The 26,666-nt window shown below is 51.3% G+C and overlaps 1 protein-coding gene across 1 annotated transcript in view; it reads right to left on the reverse strand.

Annotated features, from left to right (window-relative positions):
- The window catches only part of Cdhr2 (cadherin related family member 2), a 34,712-nt gene that overhangs the window by 1,423 nt on the left and 6,623 nt on the right, over positions 1–26,666 (reverse strand). The window contains exons 2-31 of the mRNA XM_037205714.1: positions 23,659–23,721; positions 23,330–23,401; positions 21,890–22,029; positions 21,697–21,750; positions 20,388–20,477; positions 18,833–18,922; positions 18,111–18,236; positions 17,891–18,037; positions 17,731–17,806; positions 17,524–17,639; positions 17,199–17,432; positions 16,148–16,303; positions 15,904–16,065; positions 15,575–15,636; positions 14,758–15,001; positions 11,846–12,085; positions 9,958–10,027; positions 9,079–9,684; positions 8,098–8,169; positions 7,634–7,683; positions 5,327–5,475; positions 5,065–5,173; positions 3,700–3,788; positions 3,264–3,332; positions 3,092–3,169; positions 2,932–2,992; positions 2,729–2,853; positions 2,176–2,289; positions 2,018–2,095; positions 1,456–1,513 (exon numbers count right to left, since the gene is read on the reverse strand). Of these exons, the coding sequence (XP_037061609.1) occupies positions 1,456–1,513; positions 2,018–2,095; positions 2,176–2,289; positions 2,729–2,853; positions 2,932–2,992; positions 3,092–3,169; positions 3,264–3,332; positions 3,700–3,788; positions 5,065–5,173; positions 5,327–5,475; positions 7,634–7,683; positions 8,098–8,169; positions 9,079–9,684; positions 9,958–10,027; positions 11,846–12,085; positions 14,758–15,001; positions 15,575–15,636; positions 15,904–16,065; positions 16,148–16,303; positions 17,199–17,432; positions 17,524–17,639; positions 17,731–17,806; positions 17,891–18,037; positions 18,111–18,236; positions 18,833–18,922; positions 20,388–20,477; positions 21,697–21,750; positions 21,890–22,029; positions 23,330–23,401; positions 23,659–23,710 (3,789 nt within the window). The 5' untranslated portion in view covers positions 23,711–23,721. The remainder of the gene's footprint in view (positions 1–1,455; positions 1,514–2,017; positions 2,096–2,175; positions 2,290–2,728; positions 2,854–2,931; positions 2,993–3,091; positions 3,170–3,263; positions 3,333–3,699; positions 3,789–5,064; positions 5,174–5,326; positions 5,476–7,633; positions 7,684–8,097; positions 8,170–9,078; positions 9,685–9,957; positions 10,028–11,845; positions 12,086–14,757; positions 15,002–15,574; positions 15,637–15,903; positions 16,066–16,147; positions 16,304–17,198; positions 17,433–17,523; positions 17,640–17,730; positions 17,807–17,890; positions 18,038–18,110; positions 18,237–18,832; positions 18,923–20,387; positions 20,478–21,696; positions 21,751–21,889; positions 22,030–23,329; positions 23,402–23,658; positions 23,722–26,666) is intronic.

A 26,666-nucleotide genomic window follows, 5' to 3' on the forward strand; every position in this document is an offset into this window, starting at 1 on the left:
CAGAGCCTTGAACTTTTTTGTCTCCATTCTGTCAGAGAAGTTCACTGGAGTTTTTACCTCAAACCACCTTCACACAGAAATGGGCCACACACAGGGGCTGACTGGCTTGCTGTCCATGATCCCCACTCTTGGGAGCCCATCTACAAGTCTTTATGCCAGACTTTTCAACATAATACATTTGGAACCTTGTAGAAGCCCAAGAGAAGCTTTGGTTGACCCAGTCTATCCAAGAAATTAGTCCTCTACCTGGTGGTGGTGGCACACGCCTTTAATCCCAGCACTCAGGAGGCAAAGGCAGGCAGAACTCTGAGTTCAAGGCCAGTCTGGTCTATAGAGTGAGTTCTAGGACAGCCAGGGATAGACAGAAAAACCCTGTCTCAAAAGAGAGAGAGAGAGAGAGAGAGAGAGAGAGAGAGAGAGAGAGAGAGAAGAAAAGAGTCCTCAGGGAGGGTAAGGACTGCAGCGTGGGTAGGCTGGGGCCATGGGGGAAGGGCCCAAGGAGCTGGGTAACATGCAAACACTGCTTCTTTCCAAGAAATGAGTTACTGTAGCTAATGGGTCCCAAAAACCTTCTGCTCCAGTGGGGGGAGGGGGAGGGGCTCCACAACAGAGCCCTCCTGACCTCACTGACCAGTTCCAATGGTTCTCCATTCTAACCAGATGTCAGAATTGCCTGATGAGTCAGGCAAGGCAACAGGTACCTGTAATCCCACCACTCAAGAGACTGGAGCAGGAGGATGGAAAGTTTCAGCTTGGCCTAGGCTACCCAGTAAGACTCTGTCTCAAAACAAGGCTCAGTCAAGAAACTAGAACCCCCTGGGGAGCTTTGGCAGTGTGTCCTTGCCCTGTCCCGCCCTGGGCCATCAGGATCAGGATCTGAATTCGACCTGAGCATCAGTTCTTTTAGAATCCCCTAGGTGATTCCAAATAAGAGCCCAAGCTGTGAGTTCTTGATCTCATCTACTAACCAACTAACCATCTAACCAACTAACCTAGTTAACAAGAAGTGGTGTTGTCACTCAGTCATTTATTGAGCTTGCTCCTTTGCTCATGTCCACATTTCTTCCTCACCTACTAGCATTTGTGTAGAGATCAAAACTGGGCAGAACCAGTTTCTGACTACATGCTTTGTGCCAGCTTTCTTCCTTCTCTTTTTCGTTGGTTTGGGGTTTTGCTGTTTTGTTTTCTTTCGTGAGTGGTGCTGGAGACTGAGCCTCAGCAAGTGCCCCACCTTTACACTATGCGCTTGCTCTGACTTAATCCCCACATTAGCCTTGCAGAGTTGTTTTGATTACCATTTACAGATGAAAAGAACCGAGAGCCAAAAGCAAGAAGCAGTTCACCCAAGAGCGCGTTAGGGAGGAACAGGGATTGGGCCTCATTCATCCTGAATTCCCCTTTCAGAGAAGAGCCTCAAGTCAGAAGCCCCAAGTACCAACTCCTCCCACATCTTACCTTGATTTCCTTAATGTCCGTGTCCAAGTCCACAGCATTTTTGTCTAGGGAGTTGAGGCTATGGGAGAAGTAGTAGAACTTAGCAAACTGACTCACCTTCCCAGTCTGTGGCCTCATCACCACCATCACCATCACCCCAACATTTTAACCATCAGCATCACCCCAACATTTTGACCATCACCATCACCCCAACATTACCATCAGCATCACCCCAACATTTTAACCATCACCCCAACATTACCATCACCATCACCCCAACATTTTAACCATCACCCCAACATTTTGACCATCACCATCACCCCAACATTACCATCAGCATCACCACCATTTTGACCATCACCATCACCCCAACATTACCATCAGCATCACCACCTACACCACTGCCCTCACTGCCATTATCACCATCATCAGCATCAGCATCAACACCATCACCATTACCATCGCCACCATTAACTCTATCACCATTGCCATTATCACTATGACTACAACCATCACCATTATCCTCATCACCCCTTACTTCCCACTATCGACAACTAGTGTGGTAGTGAGAGATGCTGTTCACCTGACATAGTCCAGGTCACTGGAGGAGTGACTCTCCAATCCCAGATCATTGGTGGAGAGGTCCAGCATGGGGTTGGCTCTGGGGAGAAAGTTTGGTTAAGCAGCTACGGCCTTCAGTCATCTTACAAAGTCTCTTGTTCCCTTCTGACCGCTGCTCACCGCTCAGTGTTGTACATGTTAGTCCCAGGGATAGCAACAGTTGAAGTCGTTGCTTCTACTGGCGTCTTCCGGGCCTCCTTGCCAGCCTTCATAGCTCGAAGCTTCCGGTGGTAGCTGTGGAACCAGGAGGAAGTCACATTTGCAACATACTCACCTAGTATGAAGCCCTTCAGCTGTGGCCTCAGAAGGACCCTGGCCGGTGATAGCTTTAGCTGCATTATGTAGGGGGTAGAACCACGAGCCAAGAGAATGTGTTGTCAAAGGGCCACATAGGCAGCTAGCGGTGCTAAAACTCAGGGGAAGCTACCAGTTGTGTTCTGGGAAGGGGAAATGGCAACACTCTGAAGTGTTCAACATTTCTACCCCCCAAAGGAGGAATCTAGAGCCAGACTCATCTGCGGGCAAGGAGACAGGCTCGGATGGGAAGGTGACTCAGCCGCAGCCTTGCACATGTACCTGATGCCTGACCCCAAGTTCTTTCTACCCACCCCACACACATTGGGGATCTGGGTGAGAAGAGAGCTGGAGACCGAGGGAGAGATGCAAACCACACCTCTTCCGCACACACACGAGGGCCGTGGTCAGAATCACGAGGACCAGCAGCAAGGCCACCACCAGTCCTATGATGACACTGGTGAGTAGTTTCGGCTGGTCAGACTCCTGGCTCTCCTGGGAGCTCTGGAGAAGAGGGAGGGTGAGGAGGCTGTGGGACCCACGGCCCTCCCCCACCGGTGCCGTCTGTCCAGCCACACTCACCACCACCACCAGCCCCAATTGCAGCAGCTGCCTCAGTGCGTCCTGGTCCTTCCGGATCATCCTGCCACAGAGCCCTGCTTAGACCCAAGGGTCACTGACCTCCCCTGGGGGTTCTTTCTTCTACGTCCCCTGCCCACCCTCCCAGACAGCCCCCACTCACGTATTCAGCTCGTTAAGTGTCAGGGCTGACCCATTGGGGAAGACAAAGTAGGCATCCAGATAGGACTGGACTTGGGCTCTGGAAGAGACACATAAACAGGCCAGGAACACTACAAGCCTCTCCAACAACTGTTGCTTTCCTCAGCCCGGCCACTATGCCTGGGGACACTCACCGAGCCGTGGAGTCTATGTTCTGTATCGTCACAACATAGACAGTGGTCCTGGTTGCCTGGACAAGAGCCCTACGAAAGATGCAGATATCACAGATGCATGGAGCAGGGCTGTGGCCAGGGCTGTGCCAGTGGAATCGGGAGTCGTATGGAGGGAAGGATGTGTTCACTAAAGAACTGATCCCCCTCTGCACACACTAGAAATGGAAATCCTTTCTCCTGGGACCCTTGTTCTTCTCCAGTGCATGACTTTCACAACTGGACATGACCGTTCTGTCATGCCCCATCCTGCCTTTGACTGCACATGGACTTGGTGGGGTACAGGCACAGGATCGAAGACAGGGACAAGTTCAAGTATGGGTCAGGAACGGGGTAGTTCTCCAGGACTAGCCCCGTAGGCCTTCTTCCCACAGCCCCTTCTTGTGCTTCCCAGACCTACGCCTTAATCTCCTCCACGTTGGCACCCACATCCTCCTTGTTGGTGGAGAACTGTAGCCTCACACGGTAACTCTGGTCCACAGTGAAGAGCTAGGGTAGAAGGGGGTGCAGAGAGGAGACATCAGAAACAGGACAACTACAAGATCATCGACAGCACATGTCTCAGCACACACATCCACTGTACAGCTCATGCGCTGTGTTCACCTGCAACCCAGATTCAGACACCACAAAGAGACATACAAAAAAAGGGCTCTTCCACCTTCAGATCCCTGCTCTTACTTTAAAGAGGCCATCACAATGAAAGTTTCATGAGATTTTATCCTGGAATTTTCTACCTATAAATAATCCCATGACACGTACATGGTTTCCCTTGGCCACACGCTTAGAATCCTGGCACTTATGCTGTCCCTCTCCCTACGTGCCTTTGCTCACTCGGTCTCTCCTGGGCATCTCTCCTCATCACTCTACATCACTCGTCTGTGTGGTGGTCCATGTGGATGTCTCATACATCCTCACTTCTGACTTTCTCCCCACCAGGTGTTCTCATGTGCCCTGATGTGCCGTCCTGTGTCTGCAGGAACATCCCCGGAAGGGGACCTGCTGGCTAAAACACTGCGTGTCTTGTAAACATATGTAGAGATAGACAGATACTCTTCCTGATAGATTACAACTGATTTCATTTCCTAACAAGACTAAGGAGAGTCTGGTCTAGGAGGAGCATCACTGGATGTCAGAAGGACCACTGGGGCTTTCACATGACTAAGATGGACCCAGAATTGACTTTCCATGTGCATGCCAGTTGTTCAGACTCTGATGTGTGGGTGAGAACAAAGAAGTTCCCATCATTTAGAAGTGAGGTCAGGGAGAATGTGTATGTGGTTTATGATTTTTTTTTTTTTAGATCAGGTCTTGCTATATAGCTTAAGCTGGCCTCAAATTCAAGCAATGGAATTACAGATCTATCTCACAGTGTCAGGTATTCTGGATAAAAATTCAATAAAACATGCCTTTAATCTCAGAATTTAGGAGACAGAGGCAAGTGGATCTCTGTGAATTCAAGGCCAGCCTGTCTATATAGTGGCTCCAATCCATCCATAGCTACATAGTAAAACCCTGTCTTAAAATAACAAAATATAGGCTGGGCAGTGGTAGCGCATGCCTTTAATCCCAGCATTCAGGAGGCAGAGGCAGGGGGATCCCTGAGTTCAAGGCCAACATTGTCTACAAAGTGAGTTCCAGGACAGCAAGTACTAAACAGAGAAACTCTGTCTTGAAAAACCAAAATACATAGATAAACAAAAAAGAAAAGAAGAAGAACACGCAGCTAGCTTGGACACCAGGGCAGGAGGCAGGGAATGGCACTCACATTCAGAGTGATCTGGTTTTCCAGTGCAGGACCCACCACTGGCTGGTCCTGAGCCAGAACTGTCACCTGGTATGTGCCTTGGAGGGTGGAATCAAGGTTGGTCACCAGCCTGTGAGAGATGGAAGACACAGCTTTATTCTGTAACCCAATCTGGGTTCTTCTAGCCCTCTGGAAACCTACCCATACACCTTCCAGGATGGGGACCCTGCCCGAAGCTGTACCCCGCACCCCACCCAACCCGTCCAGGTATCCTTCACATTACATGATGTTGCCAATGTACAGGTCAGCTTCCACTGAGCGGCTAATCCGGAAGACCTGGACAGGGTTGGAGGCCCCATTGTTGGAGACAAAATCCGATTTCAGGATGGAGAACTGGATGATCCCATTGTGTTGTGAGTCCTCATCTTTGGCCTGTTAGCAAGAGTGGATGTCTGGAATAAGACTAGGAAAGGCCTCTCCATTCCCACCATGATCAGAAGCCACAGCTGCCACCCAAAACTTTTATTTTTATTTTTTTTTAAATAGGGTCTCACTATGTAGTCCTGACCATCCTGGAGCTCAGTATTTAAGCCAGAATGGCCTTAAACTTTCTGTGACCCTCCTGCCTCTGTCTCAGAAGTGCCAGGACTACAGAAGTCTACACCACACCTAGCTAGATTTTTAAAAAAGACGTTCACCTTACATCCACATTTGCCCAGGTGCCTTCTCCTGCACCCCAATATAACAGATCACCACCCAAAGTCTTCCTGTACTGAAATCTGCCTCACTCTCCTCTACCCAACTGCCAAGCACATACATACCCACTCACAAACAACCACACTCAGCTCTAGAGCACCCGCAGTGGGCATCCTCCCTTTAAAGCCCTCATTTCAGGGCTGATTAATGTGAGCCTACATTCCCTAGTGGACCAAAAGTGAACAAGAAGGAGGGACAAACATTCTAATGCCTTTAAAAAGAATGTAACAGAGAGCTGGGCGTGGTGGCACACACCTTTAATCCCAGCACTTGGAAGGCAGAAGCAGACAAGTCCCTGTGAGTTTGAGACCAGCCTGACCTACAAAGTGAGTTCCAGGACAGCCAAGGCTGCTACAAGAGAAATCCTATCTCAAAAGAAACACACACACACACACACACACACACACACACACACACACACACACGCACAGAATGCGATAGGTACACAGGGCTTCATGTTCAAGGTAAACATCTGGGCTTCAGGTTGCAAAATGGAGTTAATTTTTAAAAGAACCAGTTTGGCCAAGAAGAGCATTCAGTCAGTAAAGCGCTTCCCCTGCAGACACAAGGCCTGACCTGCATCTATGTATCAGAACCCACCTAAAAAGACCAGGTACACTGGGTTGTGCTTGTAATCCCAGCACTGGGGAGGTGGGCACAGGTGGATCCCTGGGTCCTGTCAACCTAATAGGCAAGCTCCAGGCTACTGAGAGATCCTGTCTTTAAAAAAAAAAAAAAAGATAACTCCTAAAGAACAATGCCCTACATTGTTTTTAACACACACACACACACACACACACACACACACACACACACACACACACCATATCACATACATGTATATGTGCATATATACACATATGTACACATATATACACACACACACATGCATACACACACATTCACCACACACACACACACACACACACACACACACACACAGGAGCATGTGCACCCACCCACACATGTGTACCTGCACATACACACACACATACAGAAGAAAACAATTCAAAACCATAACTAAATTGGGACATTGGCGTATAGTAGGCTGAGGAATGGAAATTAACTGTGTTAAGTCTTGAAAGAACCTAGAAAGGAAAAATTGCTGTCCCCAGGAGAGGTTCTATCCTGAGGACACCCTCAACTCTGCATGGGAAAGGCCAGGCCTTTCCAAGCCTGGGGCATACCATTCATGTAGTGCCAGACAAGAGCCACCAGCCTCCTGTCAAAGAGGAAAACTGAGCTGGGCATGGTAGCTCATGCCTTTAATCTCAGCACCACAGAAGCAGAGGTAGGCAGATTTAAGGAAAGCCTGGTCTACACATCGAGTTCCAGAATAGCCAAGGCTACAAAGTCAGACCCTGTCTCAAAACATGCACAAAGGAAACCTAATCCCAGAGAAGCAAGACAGCTTCCGGCCCCAGGGCCTCACCCCACAGGGCCTAGCCACCCTCCAGTCACACACCCATATCCATCACCATAACAAATTGAAAGCATTGCTGTAATTGTGCTCAGGAAGCTATTTAAGTAGAAGAAACCCTTTTAATTTACAATTGGCTATGGGTTCTCAATCACACTCAAGAATTCTGGCATCATCAGGAGATCTAGCCTACAAGTGGTATTTCTGGTCATGAAATTTTTATGAATACTAAATTGAACAATTAGCAGAATGGGAGCACATCGGCTGGGCAAGCATTGCTGCAGCCCCGGCTTGTGTCAGCGGGTTCTGAGCCATCAAACCTAAGGTTAAAACATCTTAGGGGCAGGGGAAAGGCCGGGAGGCCTTAGTTCTGTCCCCTGGAGTTGCTGTGACTGCAGTGGCTGGAGGACTCACCTGGACAGAAGCCACCGGCTGGTTGGGTAACACGAGCTCTGGAATGATCACTACAAATACAAGCAGGAAGAAGTTAGCTTGACTGGGACAGAGCCACCTGGCCCAGATTGGCCATAAGCCGGGTCCACACCCCAAGCCCATGCCCCGTCCCTCTGCAAAAGGGACCCCTTGCAGCTGTTCTTGAGGATGCAGTTGTCAAGGCATCCATCCTCACGGTACATATGGGGAAATCAAGGCTCGCAGAGGAAAGGCCTGCCTTAAAGCCAGCAGGCAGCTGATCCAGAGCTGGAATGAAAATTAGGTGTCCCTTCCAGCTACAAGCTGGGGTGGAGGTGGGCTGGACCCCTCTGTGGCCTAGAGAGGGGTTTACAGGGGTGGGAGACGGAGGGTATCTAAGGGTGATCCCGTGTTACGAGGTGTGTGTAGATACACCGGGGTGAAGATGGGTTGCTTTACTCATTCACCAAAGGTCTGGTTGTCAGGCAGAAAATAGGGAGCATTGTCGTTCTTGTCCTCGATGATGATGGGGAGGCTTCCTGAGGAGATGAGATCACGTGGGTCAAAGCTCTGAGCAAACTCCTCACCGCAAGAGCCCGGGCCTCGTCAGGCCTTCAGCAGTTCCCGCCCCTGCTTTTCCCGCCCTGTGCTCAGCTCTGCTCCTCACCCACGAGTCCCCACAGCCTCCTCTAGATTTCCTGTCTGTTGGTGTTGTCCCTACCCTCGGATGATGAACAGCTAGTCAGAGCCATGCAAGAGTGGCAGTCCGGGAGTGGGCCCGGGATGCCCCAGTTGACCAGGGCCCTTTATGCATGGGTGAGTGTCATCCAGTAGCAGCACACTTGGCTGGCATAAGGGCTCCATTCTCAACACAGCTGAAAGTGCGTGTGTAGATACTATGTCTGTCTGCCTATATTGATATATGTGTGACGTACACTTTTATGTCAACTGGTCTTTTTAAACACTCACTCTGAGCCAGAAGTAGTGACACACAACTATAAATCTCAGCACTTGGGAGACTGAGACGGGAGGATTATAAATTTGAGGCCAGCCTGGGCTACAGAGTGAGACCCCCCCCCTCCCCGCTCTGTTCCTTGACTTCCTCATCTTTAGATCGGCTGGGCATCGCCAGCTCATGAGTTGTTGTGCAGGAATCAAAGGAGCAAAGGCTTTAAGGTGCCTGGCACAGTTCTGTGCTGTGCTCACTGTTAGCGCGGCCCTTGTGCCTGTGTGGAGGTGGAGGAGGACTCAGCTAGCTCTGGGGTGCTGTCTCCTTTGTCTAGGTGCTTCTAGGCACCCCGCTGGACCCTGCGTGCATGCTCTCACGCTCTCCACGGCCCGCCCCTTGGCCGATCCCCACTGGACAGACGGGGCAAAGAAGCTTCGCGAGGACATGGCCAGCGACCCGGGTGACAGTTCCTGATGTCTGCAGCCCTGAAGGGGCTCACCATTGCTGCTGTACGCCTCAAAGCGGGGATCGGTGGTGAGGTCATGCGCCCGCACAACCAGCGTCACCAGGTGACAAGTCTCATAGTCGATGGCCTCACTCTGATTGACGTACACCGAGCCGTTGGCAAGCACAGAGAACCAGCCGTGGCACACGCTGCCCACGTCAACGTTACCCTTGGTGCAGATGACATTCACTAGTTCTATTGTCAGCTTGGCATCAGTATCCACATCCTGGGCCATCACCTGGGCCACCAGGCCATGCTGGGAACCATTCTCAGCCACAGTGATGCTCTGGAGTGAGGCTGCTTCCAGGGTAGGTGGCTCATCATTCACATCCACCACAACTACAGTGACATTGACTGTGGAATCGAGGCCCTGGGGGCCTGGGTTCTCAGCAGTCACCATCAGATTGAAGAATTTCTGTGCTTCATAATCCAGGCTCACATCAGGGAGCAGCCAGAGGGACCCCTCGGCCCACCCTTGACCCAGCATGTTGCCCTGGATCACAAAGTTGTTGACACCAGTCCCGGACAGGCTGAAGCTGATGCGGTTGTTGGCTTCTGTCTGGTCAGCATCCCAGGCCTTCACTGTGCCCACAAACTCTCCTGTGTACAAAGGACAGAGCGTGGAGGACCAGCTGTGCCAGCCACAGGCACTCCAGGCTGGTCCTGCAATGGAGCCGTTAGCATGGGCCTTACTATTTGGTGTCAGAGACGGGATGTAAGCAGTACACCCTTCTCCAAGAGCTGCCCTGCCAAAGGATGACCAGCAGGATTATCCTGCATGTACCCAAGGTGCTAGGATACATATTTCCTGTCATCTGCACAGCGAGCCCACAGCCCAGCTCCCTGGGCCCACCCAGCCCAGAGGGCACATACCTGGATCCCTCTCCACCACCAAGAATTCATAGGAGGACTGGTTGAATACAGGCAGGTTGTCATTGATGTCCTGAAGGGAGAGGCAGGTCTAAGTCCTAGGGCCCTAGTAGCCCCAGGTTCACATGTATCCCAACAGCCATCAGAGAAGTCAATAGTATCTCTACACAGATAGAGCCATCAAGTCTGCGTCCCCCAGACAGCACTGACAGGTTTCCAGATGTGCAGACAGCCTTCCAGAGACGGCCAGGAATAGTGCTGCTCCTGTTTGTCTGACCTCAGCCCAGAACTGCTCTAGTTCCACTTTCCAGAACTGTTACAGGGCCCTGTCTGTGTCCCCATCTGGCTTAGCCTGAGGTCCCATTTCTCTCTTTCTTTCTTTCTTTCTTTCTTTCTTTCTTTCTTTCTTTCTTTCTTTCTTTCTTTCTTTCTTTCTTTCTTTCTTTCTTTCTCTCTCTCTCTCTCTCTCTCTCTCTCTCTCTCTCTCTCTTTCTTTCTTTCTCTTTTTTCTTTTTTTTTTCTTTTTTTTTGGTTTTTCGAGACAGGGTTTCTCTGTGCAGCTTTGCGCCTTTCCCGGAACTCATTCTGTAGCCCAGGCTGGCCTCGAACTCACAAAGATCCGCCTGCCTCTGCCTCCCGAGTGCTGGGATTAAAGGCGTGCGCCACCACCGCCCGGCTCTGAGGTCCCATTTCTCAGACCTGTGACACCAGCTCTGGGTTCAGTCTGACCTGGAATCTGGTGCCCTGGACACCTGATGCGTTCTGACCTTGCCTACCATGCACAGCTGGAGCCCTGTCTTCCATGACCTCCCCAGGGTTGTCATGGGAGATGTCATGGATGCTCCAGCCCCTCCCAGTCGGCTGGCATACATGCACCCCTTGGCGGTCAGTTTTCTCTGTAGAACCATAGAATGGAGACTTGGGAACAGAACTCTAGCCCTTCAATAAGGTGTGTCTTCCCTCTCTTCCTTCCCCACCCTTCCCTTCCTTTCCTCTACGCCTCCTCCTCCTTTCCTCCTTCTCTCCTTCCTTTTCCTTTGTCTTTTTCTAAGATAGAACTCTCATCATGTAATCCATCTCCTGAGCTCATGAAATCCTCCTCAGAAGTGCAGAAGGGGCCTCTGCTCGTTGAGGCACATGGTCGGATGGGGCTCCTCAGATATGTATCTTTGGCTTCTCGCCCAAAGCTGCTGAATTCTCGTGGTCATCCTGACTCACGCAGGAGTGGCTAAGACATAAGCTCTGAGTCCATTCCTGCTCTGCCTCTCCTGGGGCTATGGCTTCTTTGGTTTCAGTGTCCTCATCTGAAAACAGGGATAACCTCTAACACAGCCAGAGTGTGAAGCTCACAGGGGCCAAGGGTCCCCTCTAAGCCAGTAAGTGTAATTCTTCATTTTTCCTTTAGTGGTCTGCCTTGTTCCCAGGATGCTGCTGAGTCCTAAGTCTATGCAGTGTCTCCCAAGGTCTGCTGTGTAGCCCAGGATAGACTAAAACCCTCAATTACCCTGCCCGAGTCTCTCAGGTATTGAGGTTATAGCTGTGCACCACATGCTTGACCCCCTGCTTTCTTAATAAAATGGCTGTTACCATCTGTCCCTGTCTCTCGGTGTGCAGGAGACACAATTGGAGCCAGCTTCACTTGCCCTTGGCCTTCGCTTGGTGTCCGTTAGGAGGGTTCCCCTGAGCGCCTTTCCTGGGCAACACCCTCTTCAGAACACCTCCATTCATTCACGCTGATTTCATCCCTAGTCTTTCTGACACAAGGACTAGGATTGCCAAGGTCTGCCCGGCTGAGTTCTCAACCTCTCATCGACCATGCTGCACAAGGCAGCAAGTGTGACCTGTGCTAGCTCCGGGGAGCTAGGCTGTGTGTGACAGCACCTTGCCTTACCTCCACAGTGATGGTGACGTTGACGTCAGTGCTGAGGGGAGGCATGCCGCAGTCAGCCACACGCACAGTTAGTACAATGTGGCCCTCCAACGCAGGGTCAATGGCCTCACGGTCCAGGGGCTCCAGATTCCTGAGGAGCCCGGTGTTGGGGTCTATGGAGAAGTTGTGGCTATAGGACCCAGGCAGCAGGCTGAAGAGCAGGCGGCTATTGTTAGTGTCTGGCTGGTCATCGTCATAAGCCTGTGAACATAGTTTGGCCTCAGGGATACAGGCCTCAGGCCCAACCCCCTCCCTCCAGCACTGGTCTAAGCAGCCATTGGCTGGACCAGGAGGAGACAGGCCATGGCTCCCTGCTGAGATGTGGGGCACAGCCAGCAGGAGCTCTCATCTCAGCTTGTCCATCCCCCATGAAGATAACTGCTTCATGCATCTTGCAAATCTAGGCCTGAGCTAGACCCTGGAAAGAGACCTGAAGTGGAGGTTCCCATAAGCTGAGGCTACAGAGAGGGTTGTCGGGGAGTATATGCAGGGGATCTTGTGAGTCTCCCATTGCTACAGCATGCTCTCTTTCTGTTTCTCTGTCTTTCTACACACACACACACACACACACACACACACGGTGGGCTGTTTATTTATTATTTATTTATTTATTTATTTAGAGACATGGTCTTATGTAGCCCAAGCTGGCCTCAAACTCTTTATGCAGCCAAGGATGACTTCAATCTTCTGGTCCTCCTGCCTCTACCTCCAGGGGGCTAGGCTCTCAAGCATCCACCGAAGCACCCTGTTTATGTGGTTTTGGTAACAGAACCCAGTGCTTTTGTGCATGCTACCCAAGCCCTCTGCCAACTGAATTACATCCCTAGCCCAATACTATATTTTTTTGTTTTTAAAGTTTAAAAGATTTTTTATTTCATATGTTTGAGTGTTTTGCCTGGGTGTATATAAGTATAGCATTTGTGTACAGTGCCTACAGAAGCCAAAAGAGGACATCAGATCCCCTAGAATTGGAGTTATAGACAGCTGTGAGCCATCATGTGGGTGCTGAGAACCAAATCTGGGTCCTCTCCAAGAGCAGACAGAGATCACAACTGCTGAGCCATCCCTCCAGCTCCCCTCAACTTTTTTTTTTTTTTTTTTTTTTTTTTTTTTTTGGTTTTTCGAGACAGGGTTTCTCTGTGTAGCTTTGCGCCTTTCCTGGAGCTCACTTGGTAGCCCAGGCTGGCCTCGAACTCACAGAGATCTGCCTGGCTCTGCCTCCCGAGTGCTGGGATTAAAGGCGTGCACCACCAACGCCCAGACTTTTTTTTTTTTTTTTTTTTTGGAAACAGGGTCTCACTATGTAGACCTGGCTGGCCTGGAATTCACAGAGATTTGTCTGCCACTGCCTTTCAAAGGTGAAATCAAAGGTGTGCATCACCACATCTGGCTACACATCTGGCTGTACTTTTTAACAGCTCATTCTCCTTACAAAGGGTGTATACGTGTGCACAAATGCATTCTTGTCTTGCCAGGGCCCCAAACATGCTGGATCACACTGGGATGAGCCTGCACAAAGAATGCATGTTCTTCTAGGCCCCAGCCCTGACCTGGGGCCTTCCACCCGACTCCCAGTCACGCTGTCACCCCTGCAGCTCCCTACAGCCCTGCTGCCTTTGACAGCACAGACAGCACTATTAGTAAAGGTCTGCCACTTGCTTAGTGGGAGCCCCAGGAACAGGAGTCAGAGCAGGTTCGCCTCTGAGCACTGGGGTTCAACAGAGGACTCAGCAGGTGTTGAGATGGAGGCTATTCCTTGTCTGTCTGCCCTGCTCACCCCACATCATTGCCTTTGCTTTAGTTCTGTTGGGTCTTGCTCAGTAAATGGGCCCTTCATAAGCAGCCAGAGACGGCTCTTCCAAAGGCACAACTCACCTGTCTCCACAAAGGGCCTCGGTACTTAGCCTGTTAATTTGCCAAGCACTCCTCTGTATCCCTAAGGGTGCTGTAGTTCTGACAAATCAGAAATGTTTCTCCCATGAGGCTCTTAAAGACCAGAGTCAGAAGGAGTAAGTCCAGTGAGATCTGGACTACAGCCCGACCACTGCCGTTGACCGGCTGTGCAGTCACAGAAAGGCTTGACCTTGGAACATCTGCAGGGAGCCTCAGCCCCTGAACAAGGGAGGGACTGGTACCGAGAGATGCCTTGTGAGCATCTGCAGGCCTCTTCTCACAAGGTGACCATCTGGGTCATCCTAAAGGAGAGTTCTCAGTCTCATACCATGGAGGGCAGAGGGCTTCCCAGGCATCTCTGGAGCCATGAGTGAGTTTTTACCGTATAATCCTGGGAGCTTGGCTCAGAACTGAACCTGTAGCCCACTCCAGGGCCTGCTTTCCAACTGCGTTCTTTGAGTTCTGGGTGTTAATGCTACCTGTGGACCCTTTAATAACACCACCCATTTTTTGTTGTTTGTTGTTCTCTGTTTGGATATTCTGTTTTTTTTTCTCAAAACAGGCTTTATCTACATAGCCCTATCTATCTTAGAACTTGCTCTGTAGACCAGGTTGGCCTCAAACTCAGAGATCCCTCTGCCTTTGCCTCCTGGGGGCTGGGGTATGCACCATAATGCCTTGCTTGGATCTTATTTTTTATGTATGCCACATCAAACCTTTTTGGAATGAGTTTCCCAGGAATGTATGATTTGTTTGTGAGGTCTATTCCACACCAGGCCTCTGCAGAGTACCTTAGACCCATTATCTCATGCCCTGCTGACCCTGTGAATAAGGACAACGACTCTTAATTTTCTAAGAGGAAATAGACACTCCGAGAGACTGAGTAACTTCCTCAGAGACACACAATAGAGCTCAGGCTTCATACAGGGCCAGCATGGTCCCCTCCCCCACCTCCCCACCAGGTCCAAGGTGGCTCTCACCTGGATGGTCACGGAGACATTGCCACCCTCCTCTGGCACAAAGACGGTGTAGGAGCCTCGGACCACAGGCGCGTTGTCATTAATATCCAGCAGAGTGATCTCTAGTGTGGTGGTGGTAGACTGGTTCCCTCCGTCGGTGGCCTGCAGCGTGAGGTAGTACACAGCCTGCTTCTCCCGGTCCAGCAGTGTGCCATTTTTCACCGTCACATTTCCTGAGTTTGGATCTACCTCAAACAGGCCTTCTCTGCTCGGAGTGACCAGATTTAGCCAGTAAAATGACAGGATATGCACTTAGAATTGAATTTCAGACAAATGATAACACAGACTTGAGTGACTCTTTTGCAGTATTTCCAACACACTTATGGCTGTGGATTGGTCATGCTGTGAGTGCCCTCAAGCCTGCAGGTGTTGGAGGACACTTGGTCTGCAGTGTTAGGAGGTGCAGGGGCCTCTGAGAGGTGGGGCCTTTGGGAAAGATGTCCCTGGCCTCTTCCCTTCTGGTTTCCTATCTTGTCATGTGATCTCTCCATCTCATACAGGGTCCCACCATGTGATTCAATAGACTATGAAGTCCTCACATGGTCCAGTGCATGGAACCCCATGCTTCTGAGCCTCCAGAACGAAATAAACCTTTCTCTATATAGAATACCCTGCCTTGAGTATTTTATTATAGTCATAGAAAACTAATCATTTTTTAAATTGTTTTTCTGGAATGGATGCAACTGAGCACTTTGTACTTCTGCAGACTACACTTCTCTACCACTCTAGCCTCATGGGGAGGTAGAGAAGAGCTCCCCTGCGCACCTTAGGAGCTTACCCATTTCCTGAAAGCAGACTGTAGGTGATACGACCCCATTCGCCTTCATCTTCGTCTATAGCCTGTGAGGTGAAGACGGCAGGACACTGGAGACAGGGCCATCTGTGGTACCGCACAACTCACTTGACAAGGCTGTTGTGCATCCTGACTCCAAAGGCTCACCACACATCTGCATTCACACATCCACACTCCACACACTCGGATACAGTCATACACGCAGGCATGGTTGCAGGGATCCAGTGACATGGAAAGAAACAATGTCTGGGACAGGCTCAGATTGGCCCTTTTCAGCATCTGCCTCCCATTGTGGTCCCTCCAGTATCACTCACCTTGATACTGCTGGTGACCACAAAACCTGTTGGACTGTGCTCTGGCACAGTGAGTTCATACAAGCTCTGAGAAAACGTGGGCCTGTGGTCATTAATGTCTCTAAGGTGGATGGTCACATTGGCAACAGAGTAATTCTTGCTGACTGAGTCAGTGGCCACAACCTAAGGACAGGAGAACAAGCGTCGATACAGGGGCCTGGTTACCCACGACCTCTGTATCCCACAGCATCCTGGCAAACCATACCTGCACCAACATCACTGTCTTCTTCTCGTAGTCCACCATCTCCGAGTTTCTCACCACCACCTGCACACTGACATACCCTGCCGCTCGCTCTGGGGACACGTTGAAGGCTTCAGCATCTGGGCCCTCCAAGGACAGCAGGAAGGTGCCACTGTCGCCCTGTAAAGGAGGGTGGTATAGTAGGGATTGACCCCCTGCAACTGCCTACCCAATCTTCAAGCTCAGGCCTTCTGCAGAAGCCCTGTCCAGTGAGACCCACAGAGGGAGGCAGAAAAGACTAAGACAACAATCCAGGCCCAGGAAGTTGGGCTGGCTGTCCAGCTCTGCAATGTAGCCTCGGCCGTTGGACTGCCCTCGGCACTGTGGGTCTCCAGGGCTGAAGAGAAAAGCCACACTCCTTCCCAGGCGTCGCCCACCACCCACGCCCATGCCAGCCTGTTCCCTCAAAGCTGCCCTTCAGCACCAGCTACCGGCTGAGCACGCCCACCCGCCTCGTGTCGCCACCTGGCACCCCCCACTCAACTCACGTCACCCAATCCCATCAAACCATGACCTCACCCATCACTCAGTACCACCTCTGTGGCATTCCTTCCTAGGTGATCACTCGGGCCACTCTAAACATGCCAGCCCCCTCTCCCTGATGCTCCCTGCTTCCCCGAACCACGGGCTCCCCAGAGCCAACAGCACCAACATCACAACCACTCACTGTTGCCTAGCACCTAATATCAACCTGCAGTACACACTGCTTCTGCTCGGCACCACCCAGCATTCCCCTGAACATTGCCAAGCAGCACGCAACAACATCCCCTTTGCAGGACTCACAGATCGGCGCCACCATCGTTACCATCATAGTTCTACCTTTATTCCCCATGGACTCCACTCATCATCCGGCCAGGTGCTCTGTAGTCCACCGCCCATCTCAGCTCCAACCCTCACCCACTCTCTTTGCCTGCTTGCCCTCCCCTTCACTCCTCCCTCCTCCCATCTGTGACCTTCCCCTCCTCAGCCTGGACCTCCTCTCCATCAGCGTCCCTCCCTCCTCGAGTGCACCTGCCTGGTCTGGGTCATAGGCCACCATGGTCAGGTCGTCGATGGGGATTCGGGCAGAGGTATGCTCATCCACGTAGCCTGTGAAGGTGACTTGGGCCTCTTGGGGGCTAAAGGTGCAGGTTGGGAGGCTGCAGTTGTAAAATTCTGGCTTGTGGTCATTCACATCCGTCACTCTTATTGTGACCCACGTGCTCGCCTTGGCCTCTTGCCCGTAGATGTTAGGCTTCTCCTCAGTGGCCTGAGGCACAAAACAGAAGCCAGAGGGCAGAGACCGGTTCTCAGAGAGTGAGCTCTGAGGTCAAGGGCTAGAGAAGAGGAGTCACACTCACCGTCACCTGTATCTGTACTTCTTCATTATCGTCAAGCAGCTGCTCTCTGTCCAGGGGGGCGCTGACTGTGATGACCCCATCTTCCCCGATGCTGAACCAGCCGGGCCTTGTGGAGTCTGATGGGGAGACACTTGCAGCAGCTATTCCAGGGGCTCTGACCACCCCCCCTTACCCCAGCCCTCTCAGGGGGACACCCCCAGATCTCACTGGAGATGCTGTAGGTCACGTGGTCATCAATGCCTTTGTCGCCATCCACCGCCTCCACCTTCAGCACCGAGGTTCCCTGGGAGGAGGTTTGATGAGTGCATTTGACCCTTTGCTTAGACGCTCACCACTACCCAGCACCCCCACCACTCCCAGCACATACCAAGGCTGCGTCCTCAGCCACGGAGGCTGAGTAAAACTCCCTGACGAACTGGGGGTCCAGGTCTGGCTCATCCACCACCGAGATGGACAGGAAGACTGGCTGGGAGCATTGGGGGGTTATGGTGTTATTCCACAAGCCGCCTGAATCCTGTGGGTGAGAGGCCTTCTGTGAGCCAGTGCCCCAACTCTGAGCCCCCGGCTCTGCTGACACCCCCACTCACGCAGGCCTTCAGCTCCAGCTGGTAGAAGGCGCTCTTATTGTTGTAGCTGAGGCTGTCACTCAACACAATGGAGCCATTGTCCAAGATTTGAAAAAGATTCTTGCTGTCATCGGTGCTGGGGATGACCTACGACAGAGGATACTTGGGTGAGGCCCGCTCTGGACACCACCGCCTCTCACTCTTCACAAACCCTACTCTGAGAGACACAGGGTCAAATCTTGACTCTACCGCTGGCCAGAAACGCAAATGTTCCCAAGCCAGGTGATCTCTGAGCCCTGGTTTCTCCCCTTGGCTGCTGTAATTGCTCCGGTGGGTTGGAAGTCAGTTTTTAGTTGGTGTTCAAGTGGTGGTGGATCACTAGCAAGCCTGCTGTCACAGAACGCATGTGCTTTGATTGTCGGGTGAGCTCGGGCAAGACCCAGGCCCTCTCCGAGCTTTGATCTATCCTGGAGGCTGTGAGTGCTTTAGTTTGCAAGAGGCCTTGACGGTGCTGGTGAAGGGGGTGGGAGCAAGGATTGGGCTTCCTTCAGCAACCTGGCCAAGTGAGACTTCCCTGTGGTGGGTAGGGGGAGGGGAGGGGTGGGTAGGGAAGAAAGCCGAGTGTACTCAGAGAAAGGCAGGGGAAACAGGACTATGATTGCCTGTGGAGGTGCTGCCCCCTGGTGGACAGGAGGCACAGTGAGACCGGCTCCTGCCTGGGTCCCCCAGGGACTCTCACTCACCTTCTCTATGAAGTACTCCACTAAACCTCCTAGCCCGGTGTCCGGGTCCGTAGCCAGCACCGAGAACACCACAGAGCCGACTGGCAGGGTCTGTAAAAAGGGACTTTTCATCTGTGTGTCCATCCCATCCCAACCCTGGGCTAAGCCTTCAGAGGAGGCATCAGACAAGTTAAGATGGGGCAGGCAGGCCATCGGGCGGCTGGTGGTGCACGCCTCTAATCCCAGCACTTAAGAGGCAGGGGCAGGTGGATCTCAAGAGGCAGGTGAAGTTCTGGTCTACAGAGCGAGTTCCAAGACAGTCAGGGCTACACAGAGAAACCCTGTCTCCAAAAACAAAACCAAACAACCAAACAAAAAGACAGGGCAGGCACCAGGACCCCTTCCCCCAAATAACCCTGCCTGGAAACTCCTTCCCTTACACAGCCTCATGCCCCAGAGCTGGTTTACACTCTCTCAAGACCATAAGTGAAAGAACATTCAAGAATCCAGCCTGCCTGAGCCATCCCACTGCTCAGCATCCCAAGGGCTCCCTATAGCCCACACCCTGAGTCAGACTTCCTCAATCTTGGCTTCTGAAACTTCCTCATTCTTTCCAGAATATGGTCCAAACAATTTTGGTGGCCCTCAGAGGTCAGGCAGCTGCCCGTCTCTGCCCCTCCCACCCCAGCCTCTGACGCTAGCCACATCACTGTCTGAGGACCTTTGCACATGCTGTCCCTCAGCCTGGAACACCCCTTCCCTGGAGATCCCTGGTAGGCCCCTTGCTCTCCAGGTCTCTGTTGGGAGGTCACCCACTCAGAAGCCAGGAGCAGCCCTTTCAGTGGTCCTTCCTTCCATCCTTCCCATCCTGTCATCTTTACAGTCTCTCATCTCTGAACCACCCCTTGCAGTTTATTTTGCTGGTTATCACTCGAGCTCCAGACTGTGAGACCTGGAGCATCACACCCAGAGGAGTCTTGGTCACCAGGTGGTGTGTGGACCCAGGACAGTGCCGAGAACATGGGTGTCGGGTAGGGCTTGTCCGGCAGATCTTATGCCTGATCCCACTTCAAAGGTTCCCCAACCACGTGGTCTTGGTGATTCGGAGACCACACTTTGTTAGTCACGTGCAACCGGTTCAAACGGTTGAAGTGAGGTACCTCTGGCTGAGGAAAGAGCCACCGCACAGACCAGCCATTTCAGACACAGGATGAACACAAAGTGAGTGGACGAAAGCCAGGTCTGTGCATGCTGGAAAGAGAGAAATGGCCAGTCTTTTTGCTGGAGCCGGAGAAGTGGAGAGATGTTAGCTTGGAGCCAGAGCTGCCGGCTCTGCCCCTCAGGATGGAGGCAGCAAGTGAAGTAGAGATGACAGGCAGAGGGTGACATCAGCTATGCCTAAGTCAGAGTACCTCCAGCTTTTCAGACGCACGAGAAGAGAGCTCCCTCTGCTTCCTGTTCCTGCCGAAACAACTCTAACCCGAGGCCCTTGCTTGTAGACTGTGGCCCTGTCATTCACAGCCTCGCACCTCCCCAGACTGCCCCCCATGCCCTGTCCCACAAAGACTGGAGATACCTCGCTGATGCTGGTGGAGAACACAGAATTCTGGAAAATGGGCGCATTGTCGTTCCTGTCCTCCACAAACACCTGCATTTCCTTCCGCACCTGCCGACGAGAGCCCGGGGGAGACCAGGAATGTGCTTTAAGATGCCAGAAGAGTTTCGGGGACACTACACAGAACTCTGCCACCTTTCTTCAGATGTATCCCCCTTTCTCCATCCTCTCTCTCCCTCCTCTGTGTATGTGCACACATGTGCACTTATGCATATGTGTGTGTGTGTGTTCTACATTAGTTGAATGTGAAGGTGCAGGCGTTCAGTTTTTAAAATCTAAATTGTCCTTGTTCTGTAACAGGGACACCACATGGTGTAGTTGTTTGGTTTTTGTTTTGTTTTGTTGTTTTTTGTTTTGCATAGCATGAACTGTGAACAACCTGAGTTCCCATTGGAGGGGATCAGCAAAAGGACCCTGAGGCATCCCCATGCGGGAAACAGACATTACAGATGCATGGAGGTCCCTGCCTCATGCATGTGATGTTCTGTGAAACCTTGTGACTGCCAATGCGATGTCCATCACAAGATGCAGCCCTCGGCACTGAGCCAGAATTGAGCCAACACAGCTCTCCTCTCTTCACTGACCTTTACTTAGACACAGCCTCCCCTAGCCTAGGCTAGCCTTAGACACACTATGTAGCCAAAAATGGACTTGAACTCTGGATCCTTCTGCCTCCACCTCCCAAGCACTAAGATTACAGACATGCACAAGAAGAAGAGTGAGGAAGAGGAGGGTTGGGGGTGCCCCTCGGTGAAGGAAAGAGGAAAAGGGCATATGGAGGTTTAGAGAGAACATCATGCCAGTCATTGAGTAGACGCAGTGGCTTTAAGACAATAGAAACAGAGGCTGGAGAGAAAGCTCAGTGGTTAAGACCACTCTGCTGCTCTTCTACAGAACTGGCATCAGTTCCCAGCACCCTCATGGTGGTGCTGCAGGCTTCAGGCATGCACATGGTAGGTGCACAGGCATGCATGCAAACAAAGCATTCAACCACATAGAATAAAAATAAATCACTTTTAAATCAGTGTTTATATTAATGTAATCCAACACTGTACTTTTATATACAAAATCCTTATATAGTTAACAAATGCCAAACTCTTGGTCATATTGTATGACAAGGTAAACACATAATTTTGAAAGCAATCAACACTGAAGTATTATCAGCTGGGGCACTCTCTGCTTGCCTGAAATAGACACATGATCAGAAGTGGACACTTGGGACCCTGTTTGTCCCAGCCCCAATCACCCTCCCCCTCTCCTTTTAACTCACTGGACTGTTGTGACCGTCATCTACGGAGATGGTGATCTTGAGGGAATAGCGTGTCTGAAGCAGCAGGGAGAAGAGGCCCCTGTCAGTGTGCGATGCCAGCCCTGCTCCCAGGCCTCGGGCTCTTGACTCAGGCTCCAAGAGCCACCCCGCCCACTCCCTCTCTCCGGGCTTTCCCAACCCCACCACTCTTTACCTCGTAGTCCAAAGGGCTGTCCAGCTTCACTTCCCCAGTGTCTGGGGTGACAGAGAAGAAGTAGGCATCGGAACCAGTAATGCCATAGGTCAGATTATCATTATCACTGTCTGTAGCCACCAACCAGAAGGCCACGGCACCTGCAGATGAACAGGATGTCCCAGGTCCATGGCCACCTCTGTTAGGGTGGTCTGGTCCAGCTGCCCACAGGGCAGAGATGCAAATGGGACTTGAAATCTGGGATTCTGATCCCCCCACCGTCCAGCCTCTCTTCCTGCCTCTGGGCACTAGACTTCAGTGAGACTAGAAATGCCTGTGCAGTGTTCTGTGGCGGAAACACTCTTGATTGTAAAGGCACACTGCCCATTTAATGACTAGTTGTTTGTTTGTTTGTTTGTTTGTTTAAGATTTATTTATTATGTATATAGTGTTCTGCCTGCAGGCCAGAAGAGGGCGCCAGATCTCATTACAGATGGTTGGGAGCCACCATGTGGTTGCTGGGAATTGAACTCAGGACCTCTGGAAGAGCAGTCAGTGCTCTTAACCACTGAGCCATCTCTCCAGCCCTGTTTTTTAATTTTTGTTTCTTTTTGAGAAAAAAAAAAAAAAAAAGAACTGTGTTAAATGGCCCTCTCTGTGATAAGAAAGACATTTCCCGATTAGGAGATGCTAAGATGCAGAAAGACATGGTTCTGGTGCCTGAGGAAACACGGGAGGCAAGCCAGTGAGTGGGGACCTTGTCCGAGGTGCTCTGTCCTCAAGCTGGTGAGGAGTCATGACTGAGGCATTTGGGTAGAACCCAAGCCTGTCCCCACCTGACTTCAATCCCCTCTAGATAATGGTAACACCGAGTATGGTGGAAGGGGCTGGTTTATAAAGTAAGGCCAAGAACAAAAGCTACTACAACATTTCCCCCCAGTATTTTAGCCCACGGAGGCTGAAGCCGCAATGTGAAACTGCAGGTGCAGAGAGCTGACTATACATACGGCCATCCAGGGGCTGCTCCTCAGACATGGGCGGGGAGCCTGAGCCTATGTGACAACCTCGGCATAAATGCTCTACTGTGGGATGTCTTCTGTGTGCTGGGAATATGTGTGGCTATGATTGGTTAATAAAAAAGCTGCTCTGGCCGCAGGTCAGGTTATGGGAAATTCAAAGAGTGAGACCGGAAGAAGAAAGGCAGAGGCAGAGCAGACGCCACCACCACCAGCAGAAGCGAGACGTGAAAATACCACGTGGCAACTTACAGATGAATAGAAATGGGTCAAGTTAGAAGAGCTAGCTAGAGAGAAGCCTGCCATAGGCCATGCAGTTGGTAATGAATATACGCCTCCAAATGATTATTTTATAAGCAGCTGCAGGCCGTGGGGCCGGGCGGGACTGGAGAAACCATTAGGCTACAAAGCTCTGCTTTGTCCCAGCACAGGGATCATTACTCACCCACTGGTAGGTCCTCTGGCAGAGACACATATGACATATTGTTCCCAAACACTGGTGGCCTGTTGGCTGTCACTGTAGGGACACACAGCAGGGGAGGTCTGTACACCCTGAAGCCCACCATCAGCTGGTCCTTTGGATGCCTACCCTTATCCTTACAGCCAACTTTCAGCCCAGCCCACCCACCTAGACCCAGGCTCCCTATAGCCCTCCCAGGGCCTGTCTAGGGTGGGCCATTCAAGCTGGGCATTTACTAGTGAGGACTGGTCCCCACAAGGCCCTGCTAGGGGTCCCCAGTTTAACACCGCTCTTGTGGGGAGGGAGGCACTCACCAGACAGCATGGAGGCAGAAAGCAGTGCACAGAGCAGCCCCAGCCAGGCCATCGTGGAGGAACCTAAGGAAAGAAGTGTCAGGGAAAGGCACCCGGGCCAGCCCTCCCTACTGCTAAAGTCCACTTGCCTAGGTCCGACCCCAAGCTTCGATGGCCTTCACTCTTTAGCTCTGCCATGGCCTCTGCCACCTTCTATTCATCTTCCACAGGGAACTCGGGGGTAGGAAAGATGCTTGAACATACACTTAGCCCCAGAATTCAGCACCCACTGAGTGCCGGGCACTGTTCTAAGTGCCTCGGGTGTGTGGCAGCCTGGTTTCTGTAATCATGGGGCAGCTGTTAATTACTGGGCTGAGCCGGGCAGTGGTGGCGCACACCTTTAATCCCAGCACTCGGGAGGCAGAGGCAGGCTGATTTCTGTGAGTTCGAGGCCAGCCTGGTCTACAGAGTGAGATCCAGGAAAGGCTCAAAGCTACACAGAGAAACCCTGTCTCGAAACAAAACAACAACAACAAAAAAATGACTAGGCTGAGTCAGTGGCATGCCTAAGGCTACACAGGAAGCAGTGACCAGACTTGATTTGAACACAGATCTTTTGACTCTGGAATTCACCTCAACCACCACTCTACCTCTCCTGTCTCACACACAATGGCACTGTCCAGAATCGAGGGTTCAGAGGGCCAGGTGGGTGGAGAGAGAGGGAGCAGGAGAGAGAAAGGCCGAGGTGGCCATGAATCACGTAGCTGAGGTCCTCTATCACACACTCAGGGCAACACCCCTTCATATCTCTGCTCTAGAACTGTCACATCCAATTGTTCCTCCTCCGTTCCACTCCACTGCGTCCCATGGGCCACCTTCCCCCCTCCCCATGTTCAGTGTCATCAGCCTCCCGAGGATTCCCCCTGACGAAAGCCCACTCCCTGCTCTCAAGTAGTCTCACCGTGATCTCGTCCTTTGCTTACAGCCCTGGGATGGTTCCTGGTTATCAGAGTACAAACTCCATATCAGAGCTTCCAAGATCCCCAGTGACCTCCCCAGCCTCATGGCTAACATTCCCACAAGCCACTGCTGCCCAACCAACCCTTTCCAACCACGTCTCCATCACTCTTGCATGCCACCCCAACCACGTCTCCATCACTCTTGCATACCACCCTGCCCTCTGCATATGAGGCCCCTGCTTTCCCAGCCACTCCCTTGCCTGCTGATCTACAGGGTGTTTTCTATCCACACACCTCAGTGCTTTCCAGAAGGAAATGACTCCTCCTCCCATCCTTACTGAAATGAGTGAATGAGTCCACAAGACTCCGTTGGTGCACCCCAGACTCTGTGTACAGTCCCCCTGGCTTCCTTGGGCAGAAGGTACACTGGCCTCTGCACTGTAGTGCCAGCTCCCAGTAAGCACATAATAAATGTTAGTGATTACTATTATGGAAGAAACTCAACTCTTGCCCCTTCCAGACTGATATCCCCACTCCTGGTGCCTTTCTTCCCCAAACTCTGCCATGGCTGGCTCCCTTGCACTCCATGTTCCCTCAACAGTCAAGTCTGGTTTCCACCTCCTTGTTGTCCACGGGCTCTGAAGGCCCAGCATAAGCCTTCTGTTTGATTCAGCTCCATCTTGCCTCAGTGTAGTGGTTTGAATAAGAACAGCCCCCATAGCCAGGTGGTGGTGGTGGCGGTGGCGGTGGTGGTGGCGGCGGCGCACACATTTAATCCCAGCATTTAGGAGGCAGAGGTAGGCAGATCTCTGTGATTTGGAGGCCAGCCTGGTCTACAGTGTGAGATCCAGGACAGTCAGGGCTACACAGAGAAATTCTGTCTCAAAAAAACAAACACAAAACAATAATAATAATAATAGCCCCCATAGGTTCAGATATTTGAATGCTTAGTCACCAAAGAGTGGAACTATTTAAAAGGATTATAAAGATTAGGAGTAGGTGTGGCCTTGTTGGAGGAAGTGTGTCATTGGGAGTGAGCTTTGGTCTTACAAAAGCCCAAGCCAGGCCCAGGGTCTTTCTTTTTCTGCTGACTGCAAATCAGGATGTAGAATTCTCAGTTACTTCTCCAGCACCACGTCTGCCTGCACACCGTCATTCTCCCCACCATGATGATAATGGACTCAACCTCCAAAACTGTAAGCGAGCCCCAATTAAATGCTTTTTATAAGAGCTGCTGTAGTCATGGCATCTCTTCACAGCAATAGAACACTGACTAAGACACGCAGTTTTGCCCAAACTGATAGAAGACACTGAGTGTGAAGAAGAAGTGTCAGGGGTTGAGGTACCGGCCATTTTAAATGTCTGCTGACATGTTCTGAGTGCCTGCTACATGATGAGTGCCCCTACTTAATCCCTCAACAGGTACTGGCTGTCATCTACATCTACCATACACCAGACCGATTTCCAGCCCTGGCAATACACAGTGAGCAGGCAGGCAGGGGCCCGCCTTGCTCAGCTGATGGCTGCCCAAATGTCTGCTGGTGACCCATCATGAAGGAAGCAAGCATGGGGAGGGGCGGGTCAAGGACATAAAGAAGAGAAATTATTTTAGGTGGTATGGCAGATAAGAAGTCTTTTTTTTTTTTTTTTTTTTTTTTTTTTTTTTTTTTTTTTTTTTGACATTTCTCTGCAAGGAAAGGAAACTGTATCTGCATCCTTATCACCCTGGCTGGCCTGGAACGTCATCTGCAGAGCAGGCTGGCTTTGAACTTGTGGCATTCCTCCTGCCCCTGCCTCACGAGTACTGGCTGAATCAGGCTTGCTAATTATGGCTTTTTATTTTCTGTAGTTTATGATCTTCTGACGTGTTTGGGGTGTGGCTGCCTGGAGAAGACTAGAGCTAATTTCAGAGACAGCAAACAAGGCCTTCAGACACACCTTCCTGTACAAACCGAACAATTTAGAGCCAGAGTTCCAACCACCCTTCAATGTCTCACTCTCACACCAAATCCAGGACCATGTACTACACAGCTAGGTGATTATTCCTGCATCCCAGGGCACCCAGAGATT

The sequence above is a fragment of the Peromyscus leucopus genome, chromosome 5 (assembly GCF_004664715.2).
Source record: "Peromyscus leucopus breed LL Stock chromosome 5, UCI_PerLeu_2.1, whole genome shotgun sequence".
Taxonomy (NCBI): domain Eukaryota; kingdom Metazoa; phylum Chordata; class Mammalia; order Rodentia; family Cricetidae; genus Peromyscus; species Peromyscus leucopus.